General features: G+C 45.9%; 2 protein-coding genes and 1 long non-coding RNA gene across 3 annotated transcripts; 2 read left to right on the top strand and 1 right to left on the bottom strand.

The window, feature by feature from the left end:
- The first annotated feature begins 5,183 nt into the window (after positions 1-5,183).
- On the top strand, positions 5,184-8,105 carry LOC106845610 (uncharacterized). Its single transcript, XR_011494195.1, has 3 exons — positions 5,184-5,360; positions 6,492-6,548; positions 7,358-8,105. It is a non-coding gene; the product is annotated as an uncharacterized lncRNA (long non-coding RNA).
- A 1,004-nt stretch (positions 8,106-9,109) lies between these two features.
- Positions 9,110-10,595, bottom strand: ZG16 (zymogen granule protein 16). The gene is given in 3 exon segments (XM_014842425.3): positions 9,110-9,533; positions 10,238-10,367; positions 10,541-10,595. Coding segments are annotated over 3 exon segments (501 nt in total). The 3' UTR covers positions 9,110-9,217.
- An 8,479-nt stretch (positions 10,596-19,074) lies between these two features.
- C14H16orf54 (chromosome 14 C16orf54 homolog) lies at positions 19,075-21,580 on the top strand. The gene is made up of 2 exons (XM_014842420.3): positions 19,075-19,214; positions 19,746-21,580. Exon 2 carries the CDS (start codon positions 19,746-19,748, stop codon positions 20,418-20,420), a length of 675 nt encoding a protein of 224 aa, XP_014697906.1. The 5' UTR covers positions 19,075-19,214; the 3' UTR covers positions 20,421-21,580.
- Positions 21,581-27,024: the final 5,444 nt, after the last annotated feature.

The following is a 27,024-nucleotide window of genomic DNA, read 5'->3' as shown; positions in this document are numbered from 1 at the left end:
CTATCAATAACTCAATAAAAAAAATAATTGACTTTTTTTTGTGTTACATGACTGGTGACTTCATTGAAAATCTGCACAATTCAGTTTTAGCTCTGGATTACTTCAGTTAACCTTTGTGAAGGTTTTATCTCTGTCGAGTGGATGTTTCACTAGTTTAACATATTAGGATTTGGGTTTTTCCCCCCACCCTGTATTAAAATTCTACTCAAAGAAAAGAGGTGTGTGTTAATGCTGAGTGGGTTGGTTTGGGTTTGGCTTCTTTTAATCAGGTTTTCTGAACATTGAGATGTTAGATGATAAATCCTGAACGTGGAGCTCTTCACTTCTAAAATCTTCATTAAAAGCCTCTTACTTGAACCCCCCTTCCCCCCAAAAAACCCAAAACTGTTTTCCAAAGCAAAAAAATAGAAGAGTGGCACTGTTTTACATTTTTACAAATCCGATGTCTGGCTTAAGAGTAAATAGTTTGGTTCTCATATCTGCTTCTGCATTTAGTCTGGCGTGATATCACAGCATATAGCATCTTGAAAACTCCACCATATACTTAAGAAAGGATGCAAGGGAAAAAGTCAAATGGCATCTTTGATTATTTTATTTTGAAAATTTTTATGTTTTATAATAAAAATAGTTTTGACCTTGCAGACCTCCTCGAAAGTGTTTCGGGAACCTCCAGGCTTTCCTGGACCACACTCCGAGAACCCCTGACTTAGACCATTGGCAATTTGGTCTTCCCTGCACTTCAGAAAGAGCTAGTCAGGTTTTCACATTTATTGCCAGTCCCCAGATATTTGGTAAGATACCTGCCAGAGATAGTGGAAATGTGACCAGGGAACCAGGCAAAGAAAGGGTTACTGAGGATCTGATCAATAACTAACACAGTCTGTCAAATGTTTTTCAGACAGGAGTAGACTATATGTTCTGCTTTGCAGAAATCGATGTCCCTGATTTGCTGATGTTGCTATCTTGCAGAGAAATTCACACATTTGCAGCAAGATCCCATGCAAAATGCTCCAGTTCCAAGCATCCTAAAGTTACCTTAAACTCATTAGCATCTTAAATTCTCTTCCTCTGGGAGGGTCCAAGCAGCCATTTTCAGATCATGCAATGTAGGTAGTAGCGCGTTGACCTGCTACTCATGAGTGTGCCCTGAGTGAGCACAGTTGTTACATAGATGTTACAAATAAACCTGTTATGCTCTGCTCTCTTGTGTATAAAGTCTCCACTGGTCCTGAGCTGGGGGAGACACTGCATTGGGAGCTATCCCTGGTGTTCTCCACTGTTTGTGCAAGAAATAAAAGTTTTCTTCACCTATTGCTGCCTTGGTTGTGCTTTTCTGCTCCGCTCTCACCAAGAGACGAACCCATTAAGTTCAGTTACAGAAAAAGCATAGGTCAGGGAGTCAGGACTTCTAAGGTTGAATAAATGGCTTAGGTTACAGGGCTTTGGTGTCTCCATTTATATGTCCGTTTCTTCAGATGCTCAAAGGGAATAATGGTTGAATCCACTTCCTGGGTTGTTTTAAGGCTCTGCATCTGCCAGGTGGAAATTAGGGTTGTCAAGCACCTGATATTCGAAGGGACTAAGATAATTCAGTTTGCAGTTTATTGTTCTCTTGTAGTGTGCTAGCCACTGTCCTGGGCAGTGGGGATACCATGGTGAACAAGAAGACAGACATGGTCCCTGACTTCCTGGAGTTTATTTTTTGTGGGGAAAGCGGTGTGGGAGTGGGTGCTGGTGGCAAACAGTAAACAAAATTGTAAGGATAAGGTATCAAGATCTGCATCCGTCTGGTGGAAATTTGTATTGTTAAACACCTGATAATCAAAGAAAAAATGAATTTTTTTTTAACTTCCAAACTAGACCCTTAAGAAGCAAAGGGGAGCAGACAAAAGCAGAACAGAGTTTACTCCATAAAAATTGGAAAGAGACTAGTGGATGAGGCAGATGATTCTGTCCTTCAAGCTGGGAAGGTTAAATGAGGGTCATTGGGAGTGAAAGGCATACTGGCAGCGACGAACAAAAGAATGAGGCTGGAAAAGAGAGGATCAGACATGGGAGGCCAGGTGGAGAAGGAGTCCTAGGAGCTCCACAGGTGGCCAGGAGGTGGGGCCAGTCTGCCTCGTGTGGACACCCTTTTCCTTCTCCTTCACTTCACATATAATTATATAAGAGCCAAAGGAGGGCACCACCCAGGGGTCCACAGGCCCTTTCCTGAAGACACTGAGGTCAGCTTTGGTGGCTGCTGTGCATGGGTGAGTTTGATGTGCTCGCTGGAATGATGAGACTTGCTATGCAGAGGTTACCTTGAGAAGACAAAAAATAGTACATTAATGTTTAAAACAAAAAATATTGTAATACCTAGAGCAAGGATTCTCCAAATGTGGTCTGGGGACCCCTGGCCTTTGCAAAGTTAAAACTATTTTCATAATAATACTAAGATGTTATTTGTCTTTTCACTCCTATTCTCTCCTGCGTGGTCCATGGAGTTTTCCAGATGCCGCATGATATGTAGTGTAATAAAAGGTTGAATGCAGAACAGGCTAAACTAGTCTTTGGGGAAAAAGTCAGAAAAGTGGTTGCCTTTTGGGAGTTGGGGCAGGAAGTGACTGGGAAGGGCCCAGAGGGAGTTTTCTGGGTTGATGGTAATGTCCTTACATCTTGATAGGTTTTTGGGTTACACAGGCATATACAATTGTCAAAACTCATGGATGGAAGTGTGACATGATTTTCCAACTGTGTGATCCTCATATTGGAAGTCCTTGTTAGATTTCATTTCTAAGATGTCTTAAAATCAAGGACGTGTGACAAATGCCCAGGTTTTAACATCAGAAAAACCTGAGTTTAATCCTCACTCTGCTACATACTGTATTTGTGACTTTGGATAGGTAACAGCATTTAGCAGAGTGTTTGACACATCACGGGTTCCTAAGAAATCTTTGTCATATGACTGAATGAAGTATTGTAATTTTCCTGAGCTCTGGTTTAGTACTAAGTCAAACAAATCTTATTTTCATTTGCTCTACCAAGATTTAGAGGGTTTCTGGGTGAGGTTCCTTTTGATGTCAAATTAAAACAGAGAATAGAAAAAACAATGCTTTTTTCTTAGGTATGCTCAGTTATTAAATACTGGGGAATAGACAGGGGTGTAAGTTTGAGGAGTAGGGGACACAGTGAATTCTGACATCTGCCCTTGTGACTCATGCCACCTACAAACATATCAACTGCTTTCTGTCTTGGTGACTTCATCTGAAAAATGGGAATAATACTACTACTTTCCAACAGCATTGTTGTCACAATTAATTGAGGTAATTTTGAAGAATACCTGAACTCGTAATGGATGCTCCACACCTGTTAGTTGCCTTTTCCATTTTTCATCTCTCTCTATTGTTCTCCCTGAAATAACCCCCCCAAAACATATATGACTGCTAATGTAGTCTTCCCACCTGTAGTGATCCTTAAATATTCTCTCATATGCCCTAAGTTAATAATCGATCTATGTTTACTGTCTTTCCTCAGCACGTACAAGTCCAAATTCATGATAACACCAAGGATAGCACACTTTCATTGGCTGGATTTGAATTTATTGGGCCAAAAGCTTTCTTTAAATCCGTGAGCTGTAATCTAAGGGGAGTCTTCCATTACTTGGAGATGTGGTTTCTGTTGCCAATTGTTGTTTAGGGATTTGACCTCAGCTGTCTCCTAGATGACCGTGCTTGTCCAGCTTGAGGCTTTTACGTTCTTGGGGTCACTCAAGAGGCCTGGCCTTGTGTTCCCTTGACGTGGTTGTCTCCCTACTCCACTCTGCAGGTGAAGCTTGAGGACGCAGTACCAGCCACTATGGAGTCCACGACGATCCAAACAAGAAAGCACTCATAGTTACATCACCCAGTCAGTTTGGTGACCTCTTGTAGGTCTGAGGGGTCTTTTTGAGAGATTGCCTTTCAACACCAGGTTGTCATCAGAGGGGCTGTGGGCTTCTTCGTTGCTGGTGGGCCTTTGGGCCCTGCATTCCAGGCATGCTCCAGAGCACTCCCTACTTGGGGAGGCCTCAGACTGCAGCCATTCCAGACATGCCCCTGTTCCAGGCCATCTCTGGCTATGTGTCCAGGACCTCATTCCCCACACACCCATCACAGGTATCCCTATATAACATGCAACCCCTGGACAATGAGGGCACTTCTTTTTATGTACCACTAAATTCTCAGAACTTAGATTCCTAAGATGTGAGAGCTAAATAGGTCCTAGAGAGCATCTGACCCAAACAAGCTCACTTTACAAGTGGCTGATTGAAACTCAGAGAGATTGAGATTTGGCTGAGGTCATGTAGCTGAGGGGAGCAAAAACGTCGGTTTCCTAAGTCCTTGTGCAGTACTCTGTCAGCTCACTGTGACCTTTGATAGCTAGGTTCCCAAGATTCCTCAGCAATCCTTTTACCTGCCTTTGGTCAGCAAAACTTCACTCTGTGCCATTCTCTTGATTCCCCACTCCAGTCCTCCTACCCTCCCACCCTCCAGGTGCAACAGGGAGTGTATGTGTCAGTTCGGCTGGGCTATAGTATAGTATTCCATCAAGACTAACCTAGGTGTCTCTGTGAAGATCTTTTGTACACACGGTTACCATCTAAAAGCATCTGACTTTAAGTCAATTACATTATCCTGGATAATCTGGGTGGGCCTCATCCACTTAGTTGCAAGGCTTAAGAGCAAAGCTGATACTTCATGGTATCACCTATATGCGGACTCTAGGATCAAAAAGCTGAACTCAGAGAAACAGAGTGTACAATGGTGGTTGCCAGGGCTAGCAAGTGCAGGAAATGGGGAGATGCTGGTAAAAGGGTACAAACTTTCGATTATAAGGTAAGTTCTGATGATCCAACATATCGTATGGTGACTATAGTTGATAATACTGTATCGTATGATTGAAATTTGCCAAAAGAATAGATCTTAAGTGTTTTCGTCAAAAAATTTTTTAGACGATAACTATGTAAGATGATGCATGTGTTAATTAACTTGATTGTGGGAATCCTTTCACGATGCATACGTATATCAAATCGTCACGTTAGACACTTTAAATATGTTACAATTTTACTTGTCAATTATACCTCAATAAAGCTGGAAAACAGTTTTTCAAAAACGAAGTTACTAAAAATATAAATTTTGATAATCTAATAAATTACTTTGCAGGGAAAAACAGCCAAACCGAAGTGTCCCTGAGGAAGAAATTCTACCTGTGGACTGCAGCATCCCCTCTGGCCTGGGAGTCGCAGACTGCTGGCCTACCCTACGGATTCCAGGCCTGCCGAGCCAGTCTCCACAGATGCATGAGCCAATTCTCTGCAATAAATCTCTTTCGGTATATATGTAGGTATATCTCTTCCTGGTTCTTTCTCTGGTAGAAACTGACTGATACCGGAAAGAACTTTATTCTTTAACTGACCAAGTAAAAGTTAGGTTTTGACTCCTGCAAGTTTCAGTCCATACCCAGTCCCCATACAAACTAACCTATACCTTCACTCATCTTTGTTTTCTTTCTTTTTTTTTAAAGATTTTATTTTTTTCCTTTTTCTCCCCAAAGCCCCCCAGTACATAGTTGTATATTCTTAGTTGTGGGTCCTTCTAGTTGTGGCATGTGGGACGCTGCCTCAGCGTGGTTTGATGAGCAGTGCCATGTCCTCGCCCAGGATTCGAACCAACGAAACACTGGGCCGCCTGCAGCGGAGCGCGCGAACTTAGCCACTCGGCCACGGGGCCAGGCCCATCATCTTTGTTTTCTTCCCTTCTTTTTTAATGTTTCCCACTCCAGCACCTACATGAAACATGCTCCCCAATCTCTTCTCAGTCCTTGTTCCATCAATTATCTCCTCTTTCCTGAATCTTCAGCCTCTTCTTCTACTCTAATTCCTTCTTCATCTTATAAACATGCTCATGTCTGTCCTGTCTAGAAAAAAAATCCCTCCTTCCTTACATCCCCCGTAACTATGACTAACTAGCCTATTTTCTGATCTAGAGCCAAACTTCTTGAAATATTCAACTCTTGCCTGTATTTCCGCACTTCCCATTTATTTCTTAACCAGTTGCAGCCTGGCTCCAACTTCCCCCTATCCACTGAAACTTTGTCAAGATAATGAACTTCTGGTTGTCAAAGTCAAGGAAACTGAAGTCTGTACTTTCCTTGACTTAGTGGCATTAACCACTCCTTGAAATTTCTCTCTTGCCTTTGGATGCACCACTTATCATCTCCTTTATCACCCAGACCACTCCATTCTCTATTTCTTTAATTGATTTCTCTTCTTTGTACCAACCATCAAAAGTTGGTATTCCCCAGTCCTCTGACTTCAGCCTGCTTCTCGTTTTACATGCCCATAGTTTTCCTGGGTGACTTCTTCCACATGCATCACTTGAACTTCATTATTTATGTGCTGATGACTCTTGAATCTAAGCCGTATATCAAACCTGTATCAAAGCTTTATTCCCAAATATCTCTCTGCCTAGTGTTGGATCTCAACCAAGATGTACCACAGATTCATCAAAATCCAACAGATCCAAAAGGTAATTAATTTTTCCTGTTGTATTCCCCATCTCAGAGAATGTCCCTCTCTTCCCAGTTGGCCCAGCTACAGACATGGTGGTTCTAGACTCCCCTCCTTCTCTCACCCCCACACATTCAGTTAGCAAGTTCTTCTGAGTCTGCCCTCCCGCTCAAATCTCTCAAATTCTTCCCTTTTCTCTCCCCCTCATGTTACTGCCTTTGTACAGACATTTCTCATTTCTGGTCTAGACCTTGCCTCTTACCTATCTTCTTATCCTGCTTCACCTTCAGTCCATTTTCCCCACTTCCACCAGAAAAATGACTTCTTAATAAATCTTATCAATGCCCTGGGCAAAATTTTGGTGTAGTGGCTTCCTGTAGCCCATAAGACAAAGTTTAAATAGTTCAGCATGACGTTCATGGTCCCTGACTTTACATGGGGCTTCACCTTTTGCCCAATTGTGTTTTGCATTTTAGCTGTACTGACCCGCTGTAGTTTTCTTACCTTCATGCTTCTGCCTAAGCTAGGCCCTGGGCCTCGTCCTGCTCCCCTGCACACACACCTATGCACCCCTTCCTTCACAAAGTCTTCCCTGACACCCCCAGAGAAAATTCCCCCTCCTTTGGGGTCCTTTAGCATCCTATGAAAAACACCTTTGGCATAGCACCAATAAAACAATTTGACTAGAGAAAAAGAACCAAATCTTCAGTAGTCTTTATATTCCCAGCACCCAGCAGAGAATGTTTTATAAACGTGTGATTAGCTCGATTAAGCAATTTTAAAACTTTATTTTTTAAGTAAAGGAAAATTTTCTTTCAATTTCTGCAGGGACCGGCCAGGTGGCGCAGCAGTTAAGTTCGCGCCCTCCGCTTTGGCGGCCCGGGGTTTGCCAGTTCAGATCCTGGGCGCAGACCTGTGCACCACTTATCTGACCATGCTGTGGCAGGCATCTCACATATAAAGTAGAGGAAGATGAGCACGGATGTTAGATCAGGGCCAACCTTCCTCAAAAAAAAAAAGAAAAAGAAAGAAAAGAAAGAAATCTGCAAAAGCCTAATAAGTAGACTGGACAAAAGCCAGGAATCTCACCATTAGTCTTCTTCTGCTGTGGCTGCCTCTTAGGTGCCAGTACCTTCACAGGACACAGTGTGAAACCCACTGGTTTAAAGGCCATCCTAAAGTTGACCAGATATCTGATCTGTCAAAAATCTGTCAGATTCAGCCCTAAAAAGGAATGAAGGACTGATACGTGCTACAGTGTGGATGAACTTTGAAAGCAATGTTAAATGGAAGAAGCTTGACCTAAAAGGCCACATAATTGTATTATTCCATCTATGTGAAGTGTCTGTATGAGGCAAACCCATAGAGACAGAAAGCAGATGAGTGGCTACCAGAAGCTGGGAGAGAGGAGAATGGGGAGTGACTGCTTATCGGGTAGGGGGTTCCTTTTTGAGGTGATGAAAGTATTCTGAATTAGAAAGCAGTGATTGTTGCACAGTCTGTGAATGTACTAAAAACCACTGAAATATTCCATTCCATGGAATTGATTGTTTAAGCGAAATAAAGGAATTGTTGTAAAAACAGGCTAGACGTGAGTTTGTTTCTATAATGTTAATATTTCTTTGTAAAATTACATATATGTAACTGTTATCTTTGTCTAATTGGGAAGAAATGCGACTCGGGCATTCCCTGTGATGTGAATAAATCTTTTGGGGGCAAGGAGTAATTCCCACCACTCCCACCCACCACCACTCCCACCCACCACCACCACCACCAAAAAAACAACACACACACAAAAAACTGTCAAACCTCTAGGACTGGGAACTAGAGTCCTAAGAATTATTTCCAAAGCAACTTTATATGCTTGCTGAATCTATCCAGCCACTCTAATACTTCCCCTGAACTCTAATCAACCCCTATGTTCATGGAAACCCACAATGGAAATCTCCCCCGGCCCCTTGGAATGGCCTCTTTTGAAGATGGTATTGGCAGAATAGAAGCTGTTGAGGAGGTGGTGGCTTCCTAAGGAAAGAGCCCCAATTCTGAGAGAGCTAAGCAAGGCACCAGGGCTCATGGGTAAAGCTGGGGAGGAAGTAGGCTGGGGTAATAGGCAGAATCCTTGGCACAAACTTAAGTTAAACTTCGGGAGTCAGGTGGGTTCTGCAAAGGAACAAAGGACAATGGCCCATGCCACTCAAATACAGTGAGTGGGTTAAGGTCTCAAGAAAGTGAGGTGACAGCCTTTCGGTGGAGAGGCACTACCCCAAGGGGAAAGAAGGGGTGGAGAGTGGAACATCCGGGGTTTTGGCAAAAAGCCACCACTAGGTCTTACCCTCAGCCCCAGAACTCCACTTTGGGTAAACACTCTTAGCAGCTATCCTTGAAAAAAGAGTTGATGCAAGCTAGAATCTTAATTCCTCTTGATAAATTATGAAGAAAATCCCAGGATTTTTATACCTCTCTCCCTCTTCCATTCTTTCCCAGATTGATGTCCAACCAATAGCCGGAAATGAGATGCACACATCGACACCCAGAGTCAGGAGGTGGATCCCAGCTGCAGACACCCACATACCCACTAGCTGTGGCCATGTCCTTCTTTTAGTTTTTATTGAGCCATGCAGACAGGGTTAGTGGTAAGGGGATTCTCACACCCCCACTGCAGTGCCCCGCCTAGGAGGAGGCTGGGACTCAGCAGCTGCTGCAGTCGCTGGGGTAGACATCCCAGTGCAGGCCGATGGCATCAATGAGAGAGCCAGCTCGGCCACTGATGAATCGTAGTACGGTGTTGGGGTGCAATGGGACAGCACTGAAGCTTGTGCCTATGTCTGTCCCAAAAGACAGGTAGCGGCCCTTGTCAGTCACGAAGACCAGCTTCCTCAGATACTTCTTGTACTTGCCGGACACCTGGATCACTGATTCCCCAGGGTGCAGAAAGACCTCCTCCAGGTTTCCCCCGGTGCCACCCACATGGGCACTCCACACTTTGCCATAGCGCACCTGGAGACTAGAGGCAGGGTGAGGAGGGAAGGAAGGGAGATGCTGAGTAGGGTGATCAGAATTCATGATCTCTGAGCCTACACGCTGAGACCTTCAAGTGGTGACAAGGATGACAATTTTCCTGCAGTCCCACAGTACAGGAGGGTTGGGTCAACCCTTGGAGATCGTACAGGAACTTCAACTGATTTTACCAAAAAACAAACAGGCTCATGGAAGGAAAACAACTTGCCCAGAGTCACCCAGACAGTAAGTGTCAGAGCTTGAACCTGAAGTCAAGACTCCCACTGTACCCTCACTCCCTACCTGAAAGAAGCAAAAGGATTTTTTAAATGTCTGAAAGGCTCTCGTAAGGGAAGAGACTTGTTCATGCTGTCCCAAGCTGCAGATCAGAAGGATACACATTTTGGGAGAGGCATCGAGCAAAGACGTAGGCTGCCAGAGGGGGTTTAAACCTTGGATGGGGGCTAAGCCAGGCAACTTCCAGGCCCTTAAGAGTTTACGGTATATGATTTACCCAAGGTCACGCATGTTGGGAGTTGTAACGGGTTGTAGCAGTGTGGGTCTCAAATCCAAGTCCTCTAACAACTTTTCCATATCATGTTATCCCCAGGACTTGTTGATTGAAACAGATGTGACCCAAAGTGACTGAGAACTTCTCAATTTAGTGAGATCCTGGGTGTCCCCAAACCCTAGAAACTCAAAGAATCTTACCCTACGATGTATCTGTTGACTCGGATACGAAGGGCAGTGATGGGGCCGTCCAGCTGGTTGCCAGAATGGGAGAAACGCCGTCCTCCACTGCCTCCAAAGTCTCCATTGTAGGAGGAAGACCTAGCCTGAACTGAAGGAGAAAGCAGTGATTGGAGGGAGAAATCCCCAGAGAGCTCAGTTTCTCCCCACCACCCCCATTTCTCCCACAAATCAGTTCCCACCACCTCTGAAAGCCTTGGCCACCAGTAGTGCAGGAGGCTGGCTTTCCATGACCCAGTACTGGGCTCCTGGCTTCTCACTTACTGGCACTGGCAGAGGCTGATGCTCAAAGAAGGGCAAGAAGAGCAATGGTCAACATTCTGGTGCTGGAGAGGGAAGAAAGGAGAAAGTGAAGGTTTACCCTTTTTCCTCGGGTCTTCATTTACCCAGGCATCCCTGACCTCCAGTTGAGACTCAGGCTTCTCGGTCCTTCAACTCAGACCTAGCCAACCTAGCTTGGGCTTAGAAAGGATTGTCCATAGTCTCGAGTCCTATTCCTTGCAGATATTATCTTCTGTGTCCTTAACCCCTCCACCTCTCCCCAGTCTGGCTTAAGCCAACCCTCCTCCTCCGTCCCAAGTCAGAAGACCAATCCTAACTCTCTATCTGGATTAAGCTGTGTCAAGCCCTGTTTCTTCCTGGCACAAAGCAGGAAAGGAGTTTTCTAAAGAAGTGCAGGACATCTCCAAATCATAGACGTGGTTGAGTTTACCAAACCAAGAGTCTGAGCAAAACCTAACTGAAGTCTGCCTCTGGTAGATTGGCCTGGCTTTTGGGCATCTGGGGCGTAGTTTAAACTCCTAGCTTCACCCTGGTCTCAAAGGTGCTCAGAAGGAAAGAAGCATTTTAGAGATGCATCTCTAGGGATACAAAGAGGGAAGTGAAGGTCACGTGACGCAGAAGAGACTTGTAAACGTTTGTGTCCAAGCAGTTGTGGTGGAGGTAGGATAGACTGAGAAGTTGCAGAAGGAGTTGAGATCAGTTCAAGATGTTAGATCCCAGGTATTTGGTCTATTTCTCATAATTCTTTCTCCACTAACACAAATCTGGCCATATCTGCTCCCCCGAGCATCCCGGGTGCCCCAAGTCCTTCAACTGAGACCCGGGTATCTTTGTACCTAAGACTAGCTCAGATCCAGATGCTCCAGCTAGCTGACCCAGGTCTCTCCTGCTGCTCAATCCAGGCAGGCTCTTCTCCAGCTCAGTTTGAATCTCTCCTAACTCAAGTCCAGGCCTCTGTCACCCCTCACCTGGCAGTTTCAGGTGCAAAGTAAACCCCCAGAAACTTCCAAATCTTATATACCAGGTCTAAGCCCTCCCCCTGCTCTTTATCATGTGAACCTCACCTCCTGAGCAAACGTGATCAACCTCTTAAAGTCAGGTGTCAGGCAGAGTCTGGAACATCTTATCCTGCCCCTCCCTGCAAGAGTTCCAGGTGGCAGGGTGGGGTCTACTCTGGGCGAAGACCCGGATCTCAGGAGGAGCAGAATAAACTTGAGAAAATGTCACCAACTGAAGGACCAGCAGCTTTGGGTGGGCAGAGTTACTAATGACCTGTAGGTGTGGTCTAAGGTTCTCTCTTCCCTATTGCGGTGTTTCTGCATGTGCTCTCACCTGCAATCTGTCATCTTTCTGGATAAACATTACCTTCTCGAGGCATTTTTTTCAAACAATGGCATATCTGTTTCCTCTTAAGGAAAAAAAATTCTCTATCTCCTCATTTACTCATTGGGCCTCCATGATGGTTTCCTTTGAACAAAGGGTTTTACCACAAAAACAAATTTGAACATTGCTTTTCTGGTTATCTTTCACTGTTCCAGTGAACAAACTAAAGCCTAGTTTATCTCCATGAAGTGCCAAGAGGGTCCGTCCTCTCCATCCCCTCCTGTCCCCCACACCCCAGCCCCACAGTGGCCAGCCGTTGCTAATCTTTCACTCTCTGCTTATGCTACTCCACTGGCCTAAAATGCTCTCCTCCTTCTGCCCACCTGGTATCTTCCACCCTCAAGACATTCAGCTGTGCCACAGCCACAGGACCACTACCCTGCACCCCGCCAAGCCTCCTCTCATAAACTCGGCTCTCTTCTCAGCCACTCCACTTCAAACAGAATTCATTGTCCCTTTCTCTGGCTCCACCTGTGCTTCCTAGATGACTAGGATGGTTCTAATTACACTGCACTGTAATTTATCTGTTTACACGGAAGCCTCCTCTACTAAACCAGGAGCCCATTCTAAGGCAGGGACTGTGTCTTTACCCACCTCTGTATTCCCAGCTCCTGCATCCCACCTGGCACAGAGCAGGCACCCCGTAAATGACTGTCGAATGCCTGGGCTGCAAGGAGCCCTATTAAATGCTCCTCGTTTGTCGTTCCACACCTCTCTTCACACAGGGTTGTATTTGGGTTTTCTTTAGTTTCTTATTTATGATTTCTTTGGAGAAATTCTGTATTTGGAAGAATACTGGATATAAAGACAGAATTCTGGGTTGAGATCCTCTATCCAACACTTCTTAGCTGTGTGAACTTAAAGAAGTCACTTCATTCTTTGGAGCCCGTATTTCTGCATTTGTAAAATGAGAAAAACTGAACTCTATATCTCTCAAAGGATAAGGTTCAAATATAGGTTCTTTGTATACAAACACTCTTTGTTCAAAACTGTCTGGCTAGGGCCGGCCCGGTGGCCGAGTGGTTAAGTTCGAGCGCTCCGCTTTGACAGGCCCAGGGTTTCGACAGTTCAGATCCTGGGCGCGGACATGGCACCGCTCATTAGGCCACGCTGAGGCAGCGTCCCACATGCCACAACTAGAAAGACTCACAACTAAAAATATACAACTATGTACTCGGGGGCTTTGGGGAAAAAAAGCAGAAAAAAAAAAAAGAAGATTGGCAACAGCTGTTATCTCGGGTGCCAATTATGTTTAAAAAAAAACAACACTGTAAGGCTGGATGTGGGTTGGGACATCTTGAGGGCAGTAACTAGAGCAGCTCCAGAGACTCCAACTCAGGGTAGATAAGTGTATGTTGTGAATCATTTTTTTGAAGTCAGAAGTAGCGATGCACCAAGAACTCATGGACAGAATGTTGAACTATAAAGAGATATGGCTTAAAGCCTGGTTCCATCCCTTATTCGCTTCATGACCTCCTGAGTCTCAGCTTCTTCATCTGTAAATTGGAGTTAGTGGGACCAACCAATTTTTGTCAACTACCTAACACAGACCTGGCATGTGACAGGTACTGAATAAATGTTTATTTTCTTCTCCCTTCAAATTTTCATAAAACATGGTTGTTCTTTTTGGTCACTTTCAGATAAAGCTGATCTGAACAGCCATTATCTGTCTCATCTGCAGCTAGCTTTATTTTATGGTTTAGCTTGATTCAGATCCTGGAGATCTTGTCAAATGCATCATAAGAGTTGAAAAAGAATTTTGTGTCAGTTGCTTTGGACAATTGGAGTTAAAGTCACTTAGGAACCTGGTTTTAACTTCCTTTTTTATCAAGGTGCAATTACGTGGTAACTTTTTTTAAACCTCCGTGTCTTTGCTTTATCTCCACATCTCTTCCTGAATTGCTTGATCCACTGCAACTCTTTTTTTCCTTGGCTTACTTTCTTTTTCCTTTGTTCCCTTTATTTATTTTCCTCCTAATAAAGAATAATCACTCTCCAGAACAAATGACAATATAACATCTGAAGGGATGAACTCCCCATCTACCAGAGTTGTTAGAATTGGCCGTATCCAGTGCTCAGATAGGCTGGGTAAGCTTCTATCCAAGTGGGCATGAGATGAGGTCATTCCACCAGGATGCACTCATTCTTGCTTTGTGTCAGGAAGAATTCATCCAAAAATATGAGCAGATTTGGTCTCCTTTACATATCACATGAGGTTCAAACAGTCATCTGCTCTCATGCATGACACATTCTGCAAACGTATTCAGACAGGGGCCTTGTGGTGCGCTGGTGAAGAGCACAGACTGTGCTGGAATCCAGCCACTACTATTCAGAAGCCATGTGCTGGGGCAAGTTACTTTACCTCTTTCTGCTTTTCTTTACCCATCTTGAAAAAAAAAAGTGATAATTGTACCTACCTCTTAGGGTTGCTGTGAGAATTAAATGGTTGACGTGAATAAAGCCCCAGGACACTGCCTGGTGCACAGTGAGGGCCAAGGAAGGGTTTCTACATCACTCAAGTGTGCACAAGTAACACAGTCTCATGTTCCAAGGAGTGGTTCCATCCCGTGGAAATGAGAAAATCATAAAATTCCTAATTACTGCTCATGTTTTAGTTATAAACCTAAACATATATTCCTAGAATTCCATACACATGCTTCAATTTTGTTCTTTTCCTTCCCAATTGAATACACTGCACACCAACTAAAGCCCAGTGTGTGTCCAGACTCACTGATTTTAGCATCCACAGTGCTTCTCAACTTTGTCCCTATTGTGCCAAGTTTATGAGGTCTCACATCTTTTCTCTAGTCTCATCACTTTTACATGTCCGCTCATTTTATAAAAGAATAAGGGTAAAATGCTCCACTAACCACAGAGCACTAACACGCAAGCAAAGATAGCTTGAACTTCATATAACCAAAAGCGTTTATAGCGGGCGCTTGGAAAGTGGAAACGAAGTTTCCTGCCTAGGAGGGGCCCACAGCCTCTTGAGGGGCAAATGTCAATGAACACTTCCTCGCTGCACATCTGAGGTGTCAGTCTAGTAACTCGAGGCCGGGTGGAGGGATGACACTGTAGGAACGTGACAGCTCTTACTGCAACCATTCAGAAAAGACAATTTCTCAAATGGTGGCATTGGTCAGATAATCTAACAGGTGCCCACTACAGAGAAGAAGCTCTTGGACGCCCCCAGAGGATATGAACTAGAGCAGTGGTTCTTAACCTTGGCTGCACGTTGGAATCAGCTAGAAAACCTTAAAGACGACTCATACCTGATTTACTTGGTCAGAGGTGCAGTGTCAGCATCAGGCATTTTAAAAAGCTCCCCAGCTGCTTCTAACAGACAGCCAAGTTTGAGAACTTCTGGCCAGTGCAGTGCTTTTCAAACATGCATGTGCCCACAGATCACCTGCGTATCCTGAGAAGATGCAGCTTCTGATCCATGGATCTGGGTGCAGCCTGTGAGTCTGCATTCCGATGCACTCCTGGGTGATGCTGGCCTTGCTGGTCCTCAGCTGACTCCGGGCAGTGAGGTTCTAATGCAGCACTGTCCAATAGAACTTTCTGTGGTGGTGGAGATGTTCTGTAGCCACACTGTCCAATACAGTAGCCACTAGCTGCGTGTGCCTATTGAGCACTTGAATTGTAATTAGTGAGACTGAAGAACGGAATGTTTCATTTTATTTGAATTAATTTGAATTTCAAGAACCATATGTGGCTAATGGCCACTGTATTAGACAGAGCAGGTCTAGAGGGATTTCATAATCCACTCAATGCTCTTGTTACTGCCACATCCTTCCCCACCCTCCCGAATTCAGGCTGTAAAACAGTGTAATAGAATGGGGTGGGGCAGAGGGAAGCTTAGGAATAAAGAGTGAACTCTGGGGAAGGCCCCACAAGTGGCTCTGAAGCACTGTCCTTACTCACCTAGTGAAAATCATTGACAGAGTTTCCAGATATCTATTTCTGGATATAATGTAGTGACCTAAGACAGTAATTTATTTTTCTCATGAATCTCTGCTTTCAGCAGGGCTCAGTGGGGATGTCTCATCTTTGCTCTGCCTGGCATCAGCTAGGTGGCTTGAAGGCTGGTGCTGGAGCCCTCTGAAGAGTTACTCACTTACGGCTCAGATTGTTGGCGTTGACAGGTAGTTGGGACCCTAGCTGGGACTTTAACCAGGACACCTACATGTGTCTTGGGTTTCCTCCCACACAGTGACTGCGTTCCAAGGGTGAGGGGAGAGAGGGAGCAAGGAGGGAGAGAGAGCTCCCAACCAGGTGGGAGCTCTGTCCCTTGTTTTTGACCTAGCCTTGGAAGCAAGCCTGTCACTTCTGCTGTGTGCCATTCGTGAGAAGTGAGTCACCGAAGCCAGTCCATATTCAAGAGGTGGGGGATTAGACTCAACCTTATGATAGGAGTGTCAAGAAATTTGCAAACAGGTTTTCAAACCACCGCATTGACTTAGGAGCAAGGAGCACCAAGGACAGATCTCTGCATATAGGAGCCCACAAGCCAGCTGCCTCGTCTGTGAGAAGTCAAGTTTTCTTTTGCTTGTTCCAGGCCCAGTCAGGCTCATCCCTGAACACCTGGCTGCAGGAGCACCCCCAAACCCAGAAGACACCCACCAAAGTCCTGTTTTCTACATTTCTGACTCAGAGACTTCTCTTCTGCACACTCTCCTTCAGTAACTTCCTGACTCCTTTTTTCAGAAATTCTAGAGTGGTGGAGTGGGAGGAACCAGGGAGTCAGAACACCTGGGTTCTGATCCCCACTCTGAAAAACCTGTGAAAAGAATGCAGCTTTATTTGGGAGTGAGGAAATTACGTGGAATAATTTTCTTCTCTATGTCTCAATTTTCTATTATTTAAATTTTTTATTGTGGTAAAATACATATCACATAAAATTAATCATTTTAACAATTTTTAAGTGTTTAGTTTGGTGGCATTAAGTACATTTACATTGTTGTGCAACCATTACCATCATCCATCTCCAGAACGTTTTCATCTTCTCAAACTGAAATTCTATACACATTAAACAATAACTCTCCATTTCCCCCTCCCCCATCCCCTGACAACCACCATTCTTTCTGTTTCTATGAATCTGACTACTCTAGGAACCTCATTATAAGTGGCATCATACAGTACTTGTCCTTTTGTGACTGGCCTATTTCACTTTAACGTTTAATGTTCAATGTTATGAAGGTTTGTCCACGTTGTAGCATCTGTCAGAATTTCCTTCCTTTTTAGGGCTAAATATTATTCCATTGTATATATATATATATATATGCCACATTTTGTTTATCCATTCATCTATTGATGGACATTTGAGTTGTTTCCACCTTTTGGCTGTTGTGAATAACGCTGCTATAAACATTGGTGAGTATCTGTTTGAGTCTCTGCTTTCAATTTCTTTGTATATACATAGAAGTATAATTGCTGGATCATATGGTAATTTTGTGTTTAATTTTTTGAGGAACAAGCTAAAAATATTTAGGCCTTTTTTTAAGTGATGAAAGATAGTTAAGAATCAAAACAAGGGGCCCCAGGGCCGAGTGGTTAAGTTCTCACGCTCTGCTTCTGTGGCCCTGGGTTTTGCCGGTTTGGATCCTAGGCGCGGATGTGGCATCACTCATCAGCTGAGGCAGCGTCACATGCCACAGCTAGAGGGACCCACAAGTAAAAATATGCAACTGTGTACTGGGGGGATTGGAGAGAAAAAGCAGGAAAAAAAAATAATCAAACAGCCGGTTTGATACCTTAGGAACAGAATAGGCGTGTCTGATATTTCTGGTTTTTAATAAAGTTTACTCTTCTAGTGTTTTTTTAAAGCAAGAGTAATTAAAAGAAAACATATGTAATTTTCACGTTTTATTTATTTGGTTTTTTTATGCAATAGTTTTTTTTTTTTAATTAGGATTATGATAGATTACAACCTTGTGAGATTTCAGTTGTACATTAGTGTTCGTCATGTTGTGGGTACACCACTTCCCCCTTTGTGCCCTCCCCCCACCCCCCCTTTGCCCTGGTAACCACCGATCAGTTCTCCTTGTCTATATGTTTTATTTGGATTTTTTAAATAAAATTTTTTATTGTCATAAATGCATATAACTAAAATTTACCATCTTAACAATTTTTAAGTGTGTGATTCAGAGGTACTAAGTTCAGGTTTTCTTTCAAGGTTTATAATCTCATCAAATTCTAATCTCATCAGATTTCTGCATATGTCGAAAGGCCCAGAGCCTCAAGACTCTCCGTTTTCTCCTACACCCACCCCATGCCACACTTGGTGCTCCTTCTGGCCCTTTCCTCAAAACCACCAGGACAGAGCAATCTGAGTCAGGCTGCCTTGTGACCATATTTTGTAAGATGCTAACATTTCAACATATTTTTGGAGCCTTTCACATTAAAGGGCTGCCATCCTGCAAAGCAAAATACTAATACGTAGTAAGAGTTGTGCTGTGTTCAGGTTACTTGCCAGATGGGGAATTCATATCAATGCTGCCCCGTCCCTCCCACACACTTGGGTTGTTTGACTTTGAGCAAGACACCTCCCTTATTTAGAGCTTACTTGTCATCTGTCAGTGAGTGAGTCAAACTAGACCATCTCTGACAGAACTCCATCACACCCTGCCCCCGGGCTCCTCCGCCCCTCAGCATCAGGAGAAAGGATCGAGATGGCAATGTTCCAGACTTAAACCTGGTTTTTACCCTGGACTCTTCCTAGAGGCCTCATATGCTGGCTACCAGGCCTCACCACACAGATATTTTCCAACCAAAATCAGGGCTGAATGGTGTGAAGACAAGGAGACATATGTTCATCAGAAGGCTGGGTCAAGCAGGAGGGCATATGGGGGCTGGATGGCAGGAGTGGGTTTGACGGGGCCCAGGGAGCAGGACGGGGACAGAGCAGCCACCAGGGAGCAGGCAGAGCGAGGTGCCTTGGCGCTCTGGGAACTGACAGGCCAGAGTGTCTGTCTCCTCTTTCTTGGCCTCCAGGTGAATGTTCTGGGCCTGGTGCATGGCTATAGGGTGAGGCTGAGTTGAATAGAACCACTGCCCATTCCGGCCCCACCTCTCACCAGGAAACGCCCTCACCGCAGTGACCACATCCCCCAGGTTGCCTTGGAAACACTCCCCAGGCAGAGGGAGCACGGTTGGTGGTGCCTTCCCTTCCGCCTCATCTGCCTCATCTGAGGCACCGGCCCTGCGGCCTCCCTACGAGCACAAGGAGGACCAGCTCCAAAGGGAGAGAGGAGCCCAGGACTGACCCAAGGTGAAGTGAGGCATGCAGGAGTCTCCTGCAGGTTGGGGTCCTGGGAGAGAGAGACAAACAAGGCAGATAGAGTCGGGCCAGAGACTGGGCAAAGCCGGAGAGGTGGGGACAGGGGCAGAGATGGCACCTGAGACCTGGCAGGACAGCAAACTCGGTGGACCCTGCCGAGAGCAAGACCAACTCCAAGGAGAGTTGTGTGGGCAAAGAAGCAGCCAAGAGGCCAGCAGAGGCCACCGGGAGGGGGCACACAGGCCGGAGAAGGGCAGGGAGGGGACGTTCTCATTTCCTCACCCAGCACTTCCTCTCTAGGTCTGAGCAAGATCTGAGGGGGCCGAGAGGGAGGCACCCTAACATCTGGGAGGAAAATGGGGCTTCAGGAAGGGAGCTGGGATTCTGAGCAGGAAAGCCTGGCTGCAGGCCAAGGGGGCCCAGAAATGGTGAGAGGGCATCAGAGAGAACTTGCTGCCTCTCTCTCTCTAGATTGTGCCAACCCTGTCTCATTTGTTCCTCTCCTGACCCCTGTCTCTCCAGATGCCTTCTACTCCAGGGCAGCCCTCTGAGCACATGGAGGGGCCTCCTGTGTTGGAGGCAGCCTCATGGCCTCCGCTGCCCTGCGGGCCCTGTATCCCCATCATGCTGGCCCTGGCCTCTCTCTCCGCCCTCTTCCTCCTCACAACAGCTGTGCTGGCCGAACGCCTGTTCCGCCGCTCTCCGCAACCAGACCCCAGGAACCAGGCGCCCACCCTGGTCTGGCGCCCTGGAGGAGAGCTGTGGATTGAGCCCACGGGAACCCCACGAGAGCGCTCAGAGGACTGGTATGGCTCCGCGGTCCCCTTGCTGAGGGACCAGGCCCCAGACCCTCCCACCCCTGGCGGCACCTTGGAGGCCCGAGCAACAGCCCCACCTGCCTCTTCAGCCCCTCACTCCCCTCCCAGATCCTTGGTCCCCCAGACACCACCCAAGGTCTTAGCCCACAGCACCTTTTGGGGACCCCAGGTCGGGGAGGAGAGACCCCATGCCCCAGGCCTAGTGAGCTGGGCTGAGCCTGAACAGGGACCAGTTGCCAGTGTGTACTTGGGGAGCCCCCAGTTCAGGAGGCAGCGGCCAGGAAGCCCTGATCCTGAGTGGGGTCTCCAGCCTCGGGTCACCCTGGAACAGATCTCAGCTTTCTGGAGGCGTGAAGGCCGGACAAGTGTTGGGTTCTGAATCCCCAGCTCCTGGAGGACTGCCCTCCCGGAGACTCTGAGGAAGGTCCTACCTCAGAGGGACCTTAAGACCCTGGGGCTCCAGCCTGGGAACCCGAGCTGGTACTGAAGCCCCCAGAGAAGAATGCCCCTGCCAGGCCTTTTACCTCTGGATTTCAATTCCCCTGGCTCTGGGTCGGGGCAGATTGGTTGCCCACAGAGCCTGTGCTGCAAGGGAAGCCGAGAGGGGCTTCTGCCTCGCTGCCTGGGGCTGTGGCGCAGACAACTGGAGGTGGGGCCGACTCTGGGCCAGAAGCCACCAAGATCACAATCTGGATTAAGAACTCAAGGTACCAGACGGGCAGGAAATAGCATCAACACAGTGGCTTCCACCTTCCTTCAGTGTGCACCTAAGATGTCCATATCAAAGTGGAGGAGTCTCGTGGATGTGGAAGGACAGACTGAGGGTGCTGATGATGAGTGTCAGTTGTGCCAGCAGGAGATGACAGGAATCAAGCTTCCCAGAGCCACAAATCATCCCTCCAGGAAAACACACACAGAGAGGTCAAGACCAGGCAAAGGAGCGTCTTACTACATACAGACTATGGCTTTGACCCCCAACTGGCAACAGGGAACTTGGTTAGCCAACCTGCGGAGCCTCTCTCTTGCCTGCAGCTGGGACCTAGAGCCAAAGAAGACCGATGGGTGCCCTGTCCTCTAAGGCCAACACACCTCAGCCCTCTGAATCTTAGCCCTCGACAGCGAGGGAGGCTGGGGCCAAGGAGAGGTGAGTTTGATCCAGTGTGGAAAGGAGCACTGTCCCGGGGCAGGGTAGCTCCCAAAATGCAGCCGCCAGCTATCTTCCTCCTGGCTTGCTGGCATGGTCCAGAGAGACAGATTTTCTCCAAGACAGACTTACTTATAATGCTCCATCCCAGAGAAATGGAGTCCAGAAATGTCCTTGGCCCTATAGTCACCTCTATCAGCTGACCTCACTTTGGGAGCAGAGCCAGGGGCTGGGGAGAGGGAAGGAGTTTCTGTTCCCTGGGGGTCTGATTTCCCGAACTTCAGTCGTGAATGTTAGGATTTTTGCCATACCAACTTACCACCTGTACTATTATTTACTTTATGTTTTTCTTTACATTGGTTTACTATTTGCTTAATAAATTTATTTTAAAAGGAATCTTTTTTGTATCACTACTGTAAACGGAAAACCAGTATCACTTGCCAGAAATAGAAGATAAAATATGCAAATAAATACAATATAAACAAAGATATTAAATTCTGGGGGTCGGCCCCGTAGCTGAGTGGTTAAATTCACGCACTCTGCTTTCGTGGCCCAGGGTTTCACCCAGTTCAGAACCTGGGGGTGGGCATGGCACCGCCCGCCAGGCCATGCTGAGGCGGCGTCCCACATAGCAGAACTAGAAGGACCTACAACAAGGATATACAACTATGTACTGGGAGGGCTTTGGGAGAAGAAGAAGAAGAAAAAAAGAAAGATTGGCAGCAGATGTTAGCTCAGGTGCAAACCTCTAAAAACAGAAGATACTAAGTTCTAAGTAGACATTGTTCCCTGCTGGACACATTGACCCAAAGATCTGCTCTTTCTTTGTTCAGAGAAGGGGGATGAATGGATCAGCAAGTATTAGACATTGTAGCGCCACCCTGAGGCCTTCCCCAGAGGTCCTGAGATAGCCAGAGAGCCCTGCCCCGGGATCAGCCGTCCTCTGCTAATTGATGCCAGCCATAAACCTCCTGAGTTCACCCACACCCACACCCACACCCACACCCAGGAAATCCTTCCAGGCCGAGGCCAACACTCAGCTCTCCCTGCTCAGGAGGGCCGGGGAGCATTTGGGCCTTGACCTCCCCTCTAACCCCTTGGATGCCAGAAGTTGAAGAAGCAGTCGGGGAATGAGAAGTCTTCAGGCTGAGGGACCTCTCCCCCGGTGCACTCATCCAGCAAGCGTTCAGAACATCTTCCCTGAGCCAGACCCCGGAGTTGGAGTCTTAAGACCTGGTCTCTCAAGGAGCTCACAGTTTTTCTAGTGGCAGGAGTCGGGGGTGGAGGCGGTGAGAAAAGACAGGGACATGTAACTGATACAAGGTAGAGATCAGGCCTCCTATCCCATCTCTGTCCCTCAGGAGCTAGGTAACTATGTCACTTCTCGTTGTCACCATCATCTGACTGGACTGGGTTGTGAGGACTCTGGCCACGAGGAGTGACCAGTCTATCAGGGAAACAGAACAGAGATACAGTGTTCAGAGCTTAGATGTCCGCGCTCCAAGTGCTCAGTGGAGGCAGGACATGCAGAAGGGACACCAGGGGCAAGGCCCGGGCTCTCACTCTGGCTCTGCCACCCACTCACTTGGAGACTTCAGAAAAGTGAGTTTTGTGTAACTGGGCCTCACATTCTTACTCTGTATGGCAAGAGAGTAGAAAGCTGAACAGGATGCTCTATTGGGACTTTTCTAGCTGTGACATCTGAGGATGCTATAAAATGAAAGATGGATGGATGTGTGCATGGATGGCTGTGATCTCCCTGAGGCAGAGTCCAACTTGTCCGCAAAGTCGTCTTTATATTCCCAGACCCAGAACATGGTCTAAAACATAATAGGAGCCCAAGGAAAGGGGAATGAATAGGCGAATGGATTAATAGATGCATTAATTTTTACCCTTTCTCCTTTCTCTTTTAAACCTCTCCCTCTCATCCTTACCACCATCTTATCACTTTCTAACGTTGAGTCCTTCTTTTATGTCTTTAGGCATTTAAAACATATTTACTGTATGGTTCTTTACTCAATAATTCTGTCGTAGTTCTAGGGTGCTCACTCTCATTCATGACAGATGGCTTCCTCTTAGGTTTTCTAATTTAGGGTTGTGACCTCAGCTTTAGCAGAGCTTTAGCAGTGGGAATCCGTGTGACTAGGTTTGAGGGTATGTCTCTCTAGAGAAGTTTTGTGTTTGCTCCTGCCAAGGATGCTTCTGGGGTATTACCAACCCTCGACCACATTATTTGTTAATTTTATTTGGGCTTCCGAGACCATGCAGATGGTGTAAATTTGAAACCCAAATCTAAATGAGGGCAAGCCTTTGGTTATGAATTTTCTGGGGAGACTTTCTATTGCCACCAGATCTCAGGGTGAGACAGACAAGGTTCTTTTGCGCTCCCTGAGCTGATGGGAAGAGTTTTTTTCTAGTCTTCTCTTTCACTGAGGGTATCATCCGTTAGGGGGCTGAGCTTTATGTGAGGGTCTCAGTTTTCAGTGCCTCAGGCAAGGCTTTATCTCCAATCTCTAGGTGGGTGTAAAACCCAAGTCCCTTCATTGCCGAGATCTACAACCTGCCAGCAACTCACACATCTCTGGTTTTCAATTTCCTCTTTGTGTATGGCTCCTGGGGATTCCCCTTACTTTCTTGAAAACCATCAGTGCATTTTAAAGCATATTTGTTTGATTTTATGCAGCATTTCTAGATGTTTCATGGTGTAAATGTATTACTGGGTTATACCATTCACAATATCAAAAAACCAGACTATTTCCTCTATAAACGAGTTCAAACTCTCCCACTGGAAAACAACCAGCCAACCGAGAACTAATTCTCCATCCTTCACCATGTAACATGACCTCTCACCTTCTTCACAGCCAACTGTTGGAAAGAGCTGTCTGTCCTAGCAGTCTACATTTTCTCCTCTCCCCATCACTCTGCAACTGGCTGCAGCTTCTATGTACTTCCAGCACTGTACAGGAACTGCTTACACCAAAATAATCATCTGCATATCTCTTTTTTTTTTTTTTGGTGAGGAAGATTGGCCCTAAGCTAACATCTGTGCCAATCTTCCTCTATTTTATATGTGGGATGCCTCATCAAGCCACGCTATGGTGGCATCCCACATATAAAATAGAGGAAGATTGGCACAGATGTTAGCTTAGGGCCAATCTTCCTCACCAAAAAAAAAAAGGGGAGAATTAGTTCTCGGTTGGCTGGTTGCCCAGTATCTGGACCTGCAAACCCAGGCCGCTGAAACAGAGTGCTCTAACTTAACCACTATGCCACCAGGCCAGTCCATGCATATCTTAATCAAAGGACACTGTTCAGCCTCCTATAGGCAGCATTAGACGTTTGATTCCCTTCTTGAAACTTTCTCTTCCTTCAGCTTCTGACTCCACAAACACCTACCCTCTCTCTGGCCATCCTCTCTGATTTTTTTGCTGGCTCCCTTCTCCAGAGGTCCAACCGGGACTAGTTTTGCTCTCTACACACTCTTCCTGGGCAATCTTACTCATGTGCATACCTTCAACAGCTCTCATGCCCTGATGATCCCCAAGTCTCTACTTCCAGCTGTGGTGGATCCGGTTCTCCTGTATATATTCTCCTATAATTCTAAAGTAAATAGTACAAGCTGGAGTGAAAACAATCTGATCAACGAAAAGGTTGTCTCAGAACCATTCCACGGCCATCCCTGGGTACAGTCAGTATTTGTCCCCAGGATAAAACCAGCCAAAAGGAAAAAAAAAAAAAACGCAGAGGTCATGAACTCACATGCACAAAGATGTCAAACCACGGACATAAGAGAGTGATGTGAACCAGGGAACAGAGACAAAAAGAGACCACATGCCCATCTGTAGGGGCAACTGCCACTGAGCTCTACCAATTGTGTCCATCCTTCTGACTTTCCAGCTAAAGCTAGAAGTCTGGGTTTTTAGGTAAAATCAACCAAATTGTTGACCACTGTGTGGGTATGTGTGGGTATTAATTTGTATACTTATAAAAGCCGAATGAAACAAGTCTGTGGGCCACATGTGGCTCATAAACCATCAGTCGGAGATCTCTTCTAAACAAACTTGAACAAATTCCTGGGAACGCTCCTGAAGTGGGTGTGCAGAGTTCCTCCTTGTCTTGGCCTTTGGCAGTAGTTAAGTGGGGCAGCGTGCTCTCAGGTTTTCCCCACTTTCACACTGCTGATATTTGGGCCAGATAACTCTTTGTTCTCAGAGACTTTCCTGTACATTGCAGGATATTTAGCAGCATCTCTGGCCTCTATCCACTAGGTGCCCGTAGCATCCCCCTAGTTGTGACAACCAAAAATGTCTCCAGGCATTGTCAAATGTCACCTGGGTTGGGGGAGAAGAACAAGCACATTTGATCTAAGTGAAGCATTTTTATCAATTAACACACCTGTCACAGAGCTTGCAGCCTGTTCAGGGTAGGGCCTACTGGGGAACCAGACCCACTCAGCTGCCAAGGAGAACCATGGGGGCCTCCTCATACTAACTTTCAGTGGTTCCAAAAAGGACTAAGATGAAGAGACAAAACAAATAAATAGAAGAGGAAATAAATAAATAAGACAATGCACGGCACCATGAAACAAAAAGAGGCTTGTAGGAAGACATTGCAATTGGAGAACAAGAGAAAGTTCTGGAAATTACAAATCATATTTGTAATTAAATTAAAATTAAAAAGTTAATCAAAGGAAAGTATGAGAGGAAAACGTTTTTAAACACGTCTCAGTACGTAGAGTAAAATGGCAAAGAAATGGAAAATATGAAAGAAAAGTTAAGAGATGAAGGATCAATCCGTTCACTATTTGTCTAACAGAAGTTCTAGAAAGAAAGAATAGAGGGGCTGGCCCCGTGGCCGAGAGGTTAAGTTCGCGCGCTCCGCTGCAGGTGGCCCAATGTTTCATTGGTTTGAAACTTGGGCGTGGACATGGCACTGCTCATCAAACCACGCTGAGGCAGCGTCCCACATGCTGCAACTAGAAGGACCCACAGCGGAGAATATACAACTATGTACCAGGGGGCTTTGGGGAGAAAAAAAGGAAAAAATTAAAATCTTTAAAAAGAATCTAATAGTCACAGCTAACATTTAAAAAAAAAACTGAAAGAATAGAGGAAACAGAGGGAAGGAAATAATCAAAGATTCTATTTGTTAGAGAAAAACATTTCAAGCAGAGAAAAGAGGTTTGTGCAAGTGGCTCTCACCTGGCTGTGCAGCGGACTCACCCAGAGAGCTCTTAGAAACACGGATGCCAAGACTCCTCCTTCTCCTTCAGGTGGAATAACAGGGACCAGGTTTAACCTTCCACCTGAAACAACCACTACCACCACAACAAAACCAGATAAAATACATGAAACAAGTTTCAAAACACTGGACACCAAGCAATGAAACCCCAGAGAAAAGAAAACAAGGAAGGCTAGTTCTTTTAGGATTGTCCAACTCACTGTTTTGAGAATTTCCAAACTGTGGGTGGAGGAGGTCAGTGAAGTGGAGCCCAGAGGACTTCCTGAGTTGAGGGAATGGAGCTGAGAGTCCAGAGGGACCACAGCAGTTAGAGCTTGGAGAGCAGAACACAAAGAAGAGATAACTACCCAGAGAGAGAACCCAAGATCTGCAGAGGGGCCCCTCGAGTATTCAGCAGAGAAGTGATCAGCCAATGTGTGTGAAGAAACCACCCATGGCCAGGTGAAGGGCCATCTGAAAGGATTAGAGGAAGCAGTGCCCAGGGTCTTTTCCCATTAGCCAGACTGGAAAACATCAAAGGGCACTGGGCAGAGGACTCAGGAAGGTCTTGGCTTAGTAGTGGGGAATAATCAAGCCTAGATGAGCACTGCTCTGGACC

The sequence above is a fragment of the Equus asinus genome, chromosome 14 (assembly GCF_041296235.1).
Source record: "Equus asinus isolate D_3611 breed Donkey chromosome 14, EquAss-T2T_v2, whole genome shotgun sequence".
NCBI lineage: Eukaryota > Metazoa > Chordata > Mammalia > Perissodactyla > Equidae > Equus > Equus asinus.
This window is presented reverse-complemented; position numbering and strand designations above follow the sequence as displayed.

Coding starts and splice junctions, on each gene's coding strand:
- C14H16orf54 (XM_014842420.3), top strand. CDS start 19,746: ATGCCTTCTACTCCAGGGCAGCCCTCTGAGCACATGGAGGGGCCTCCT.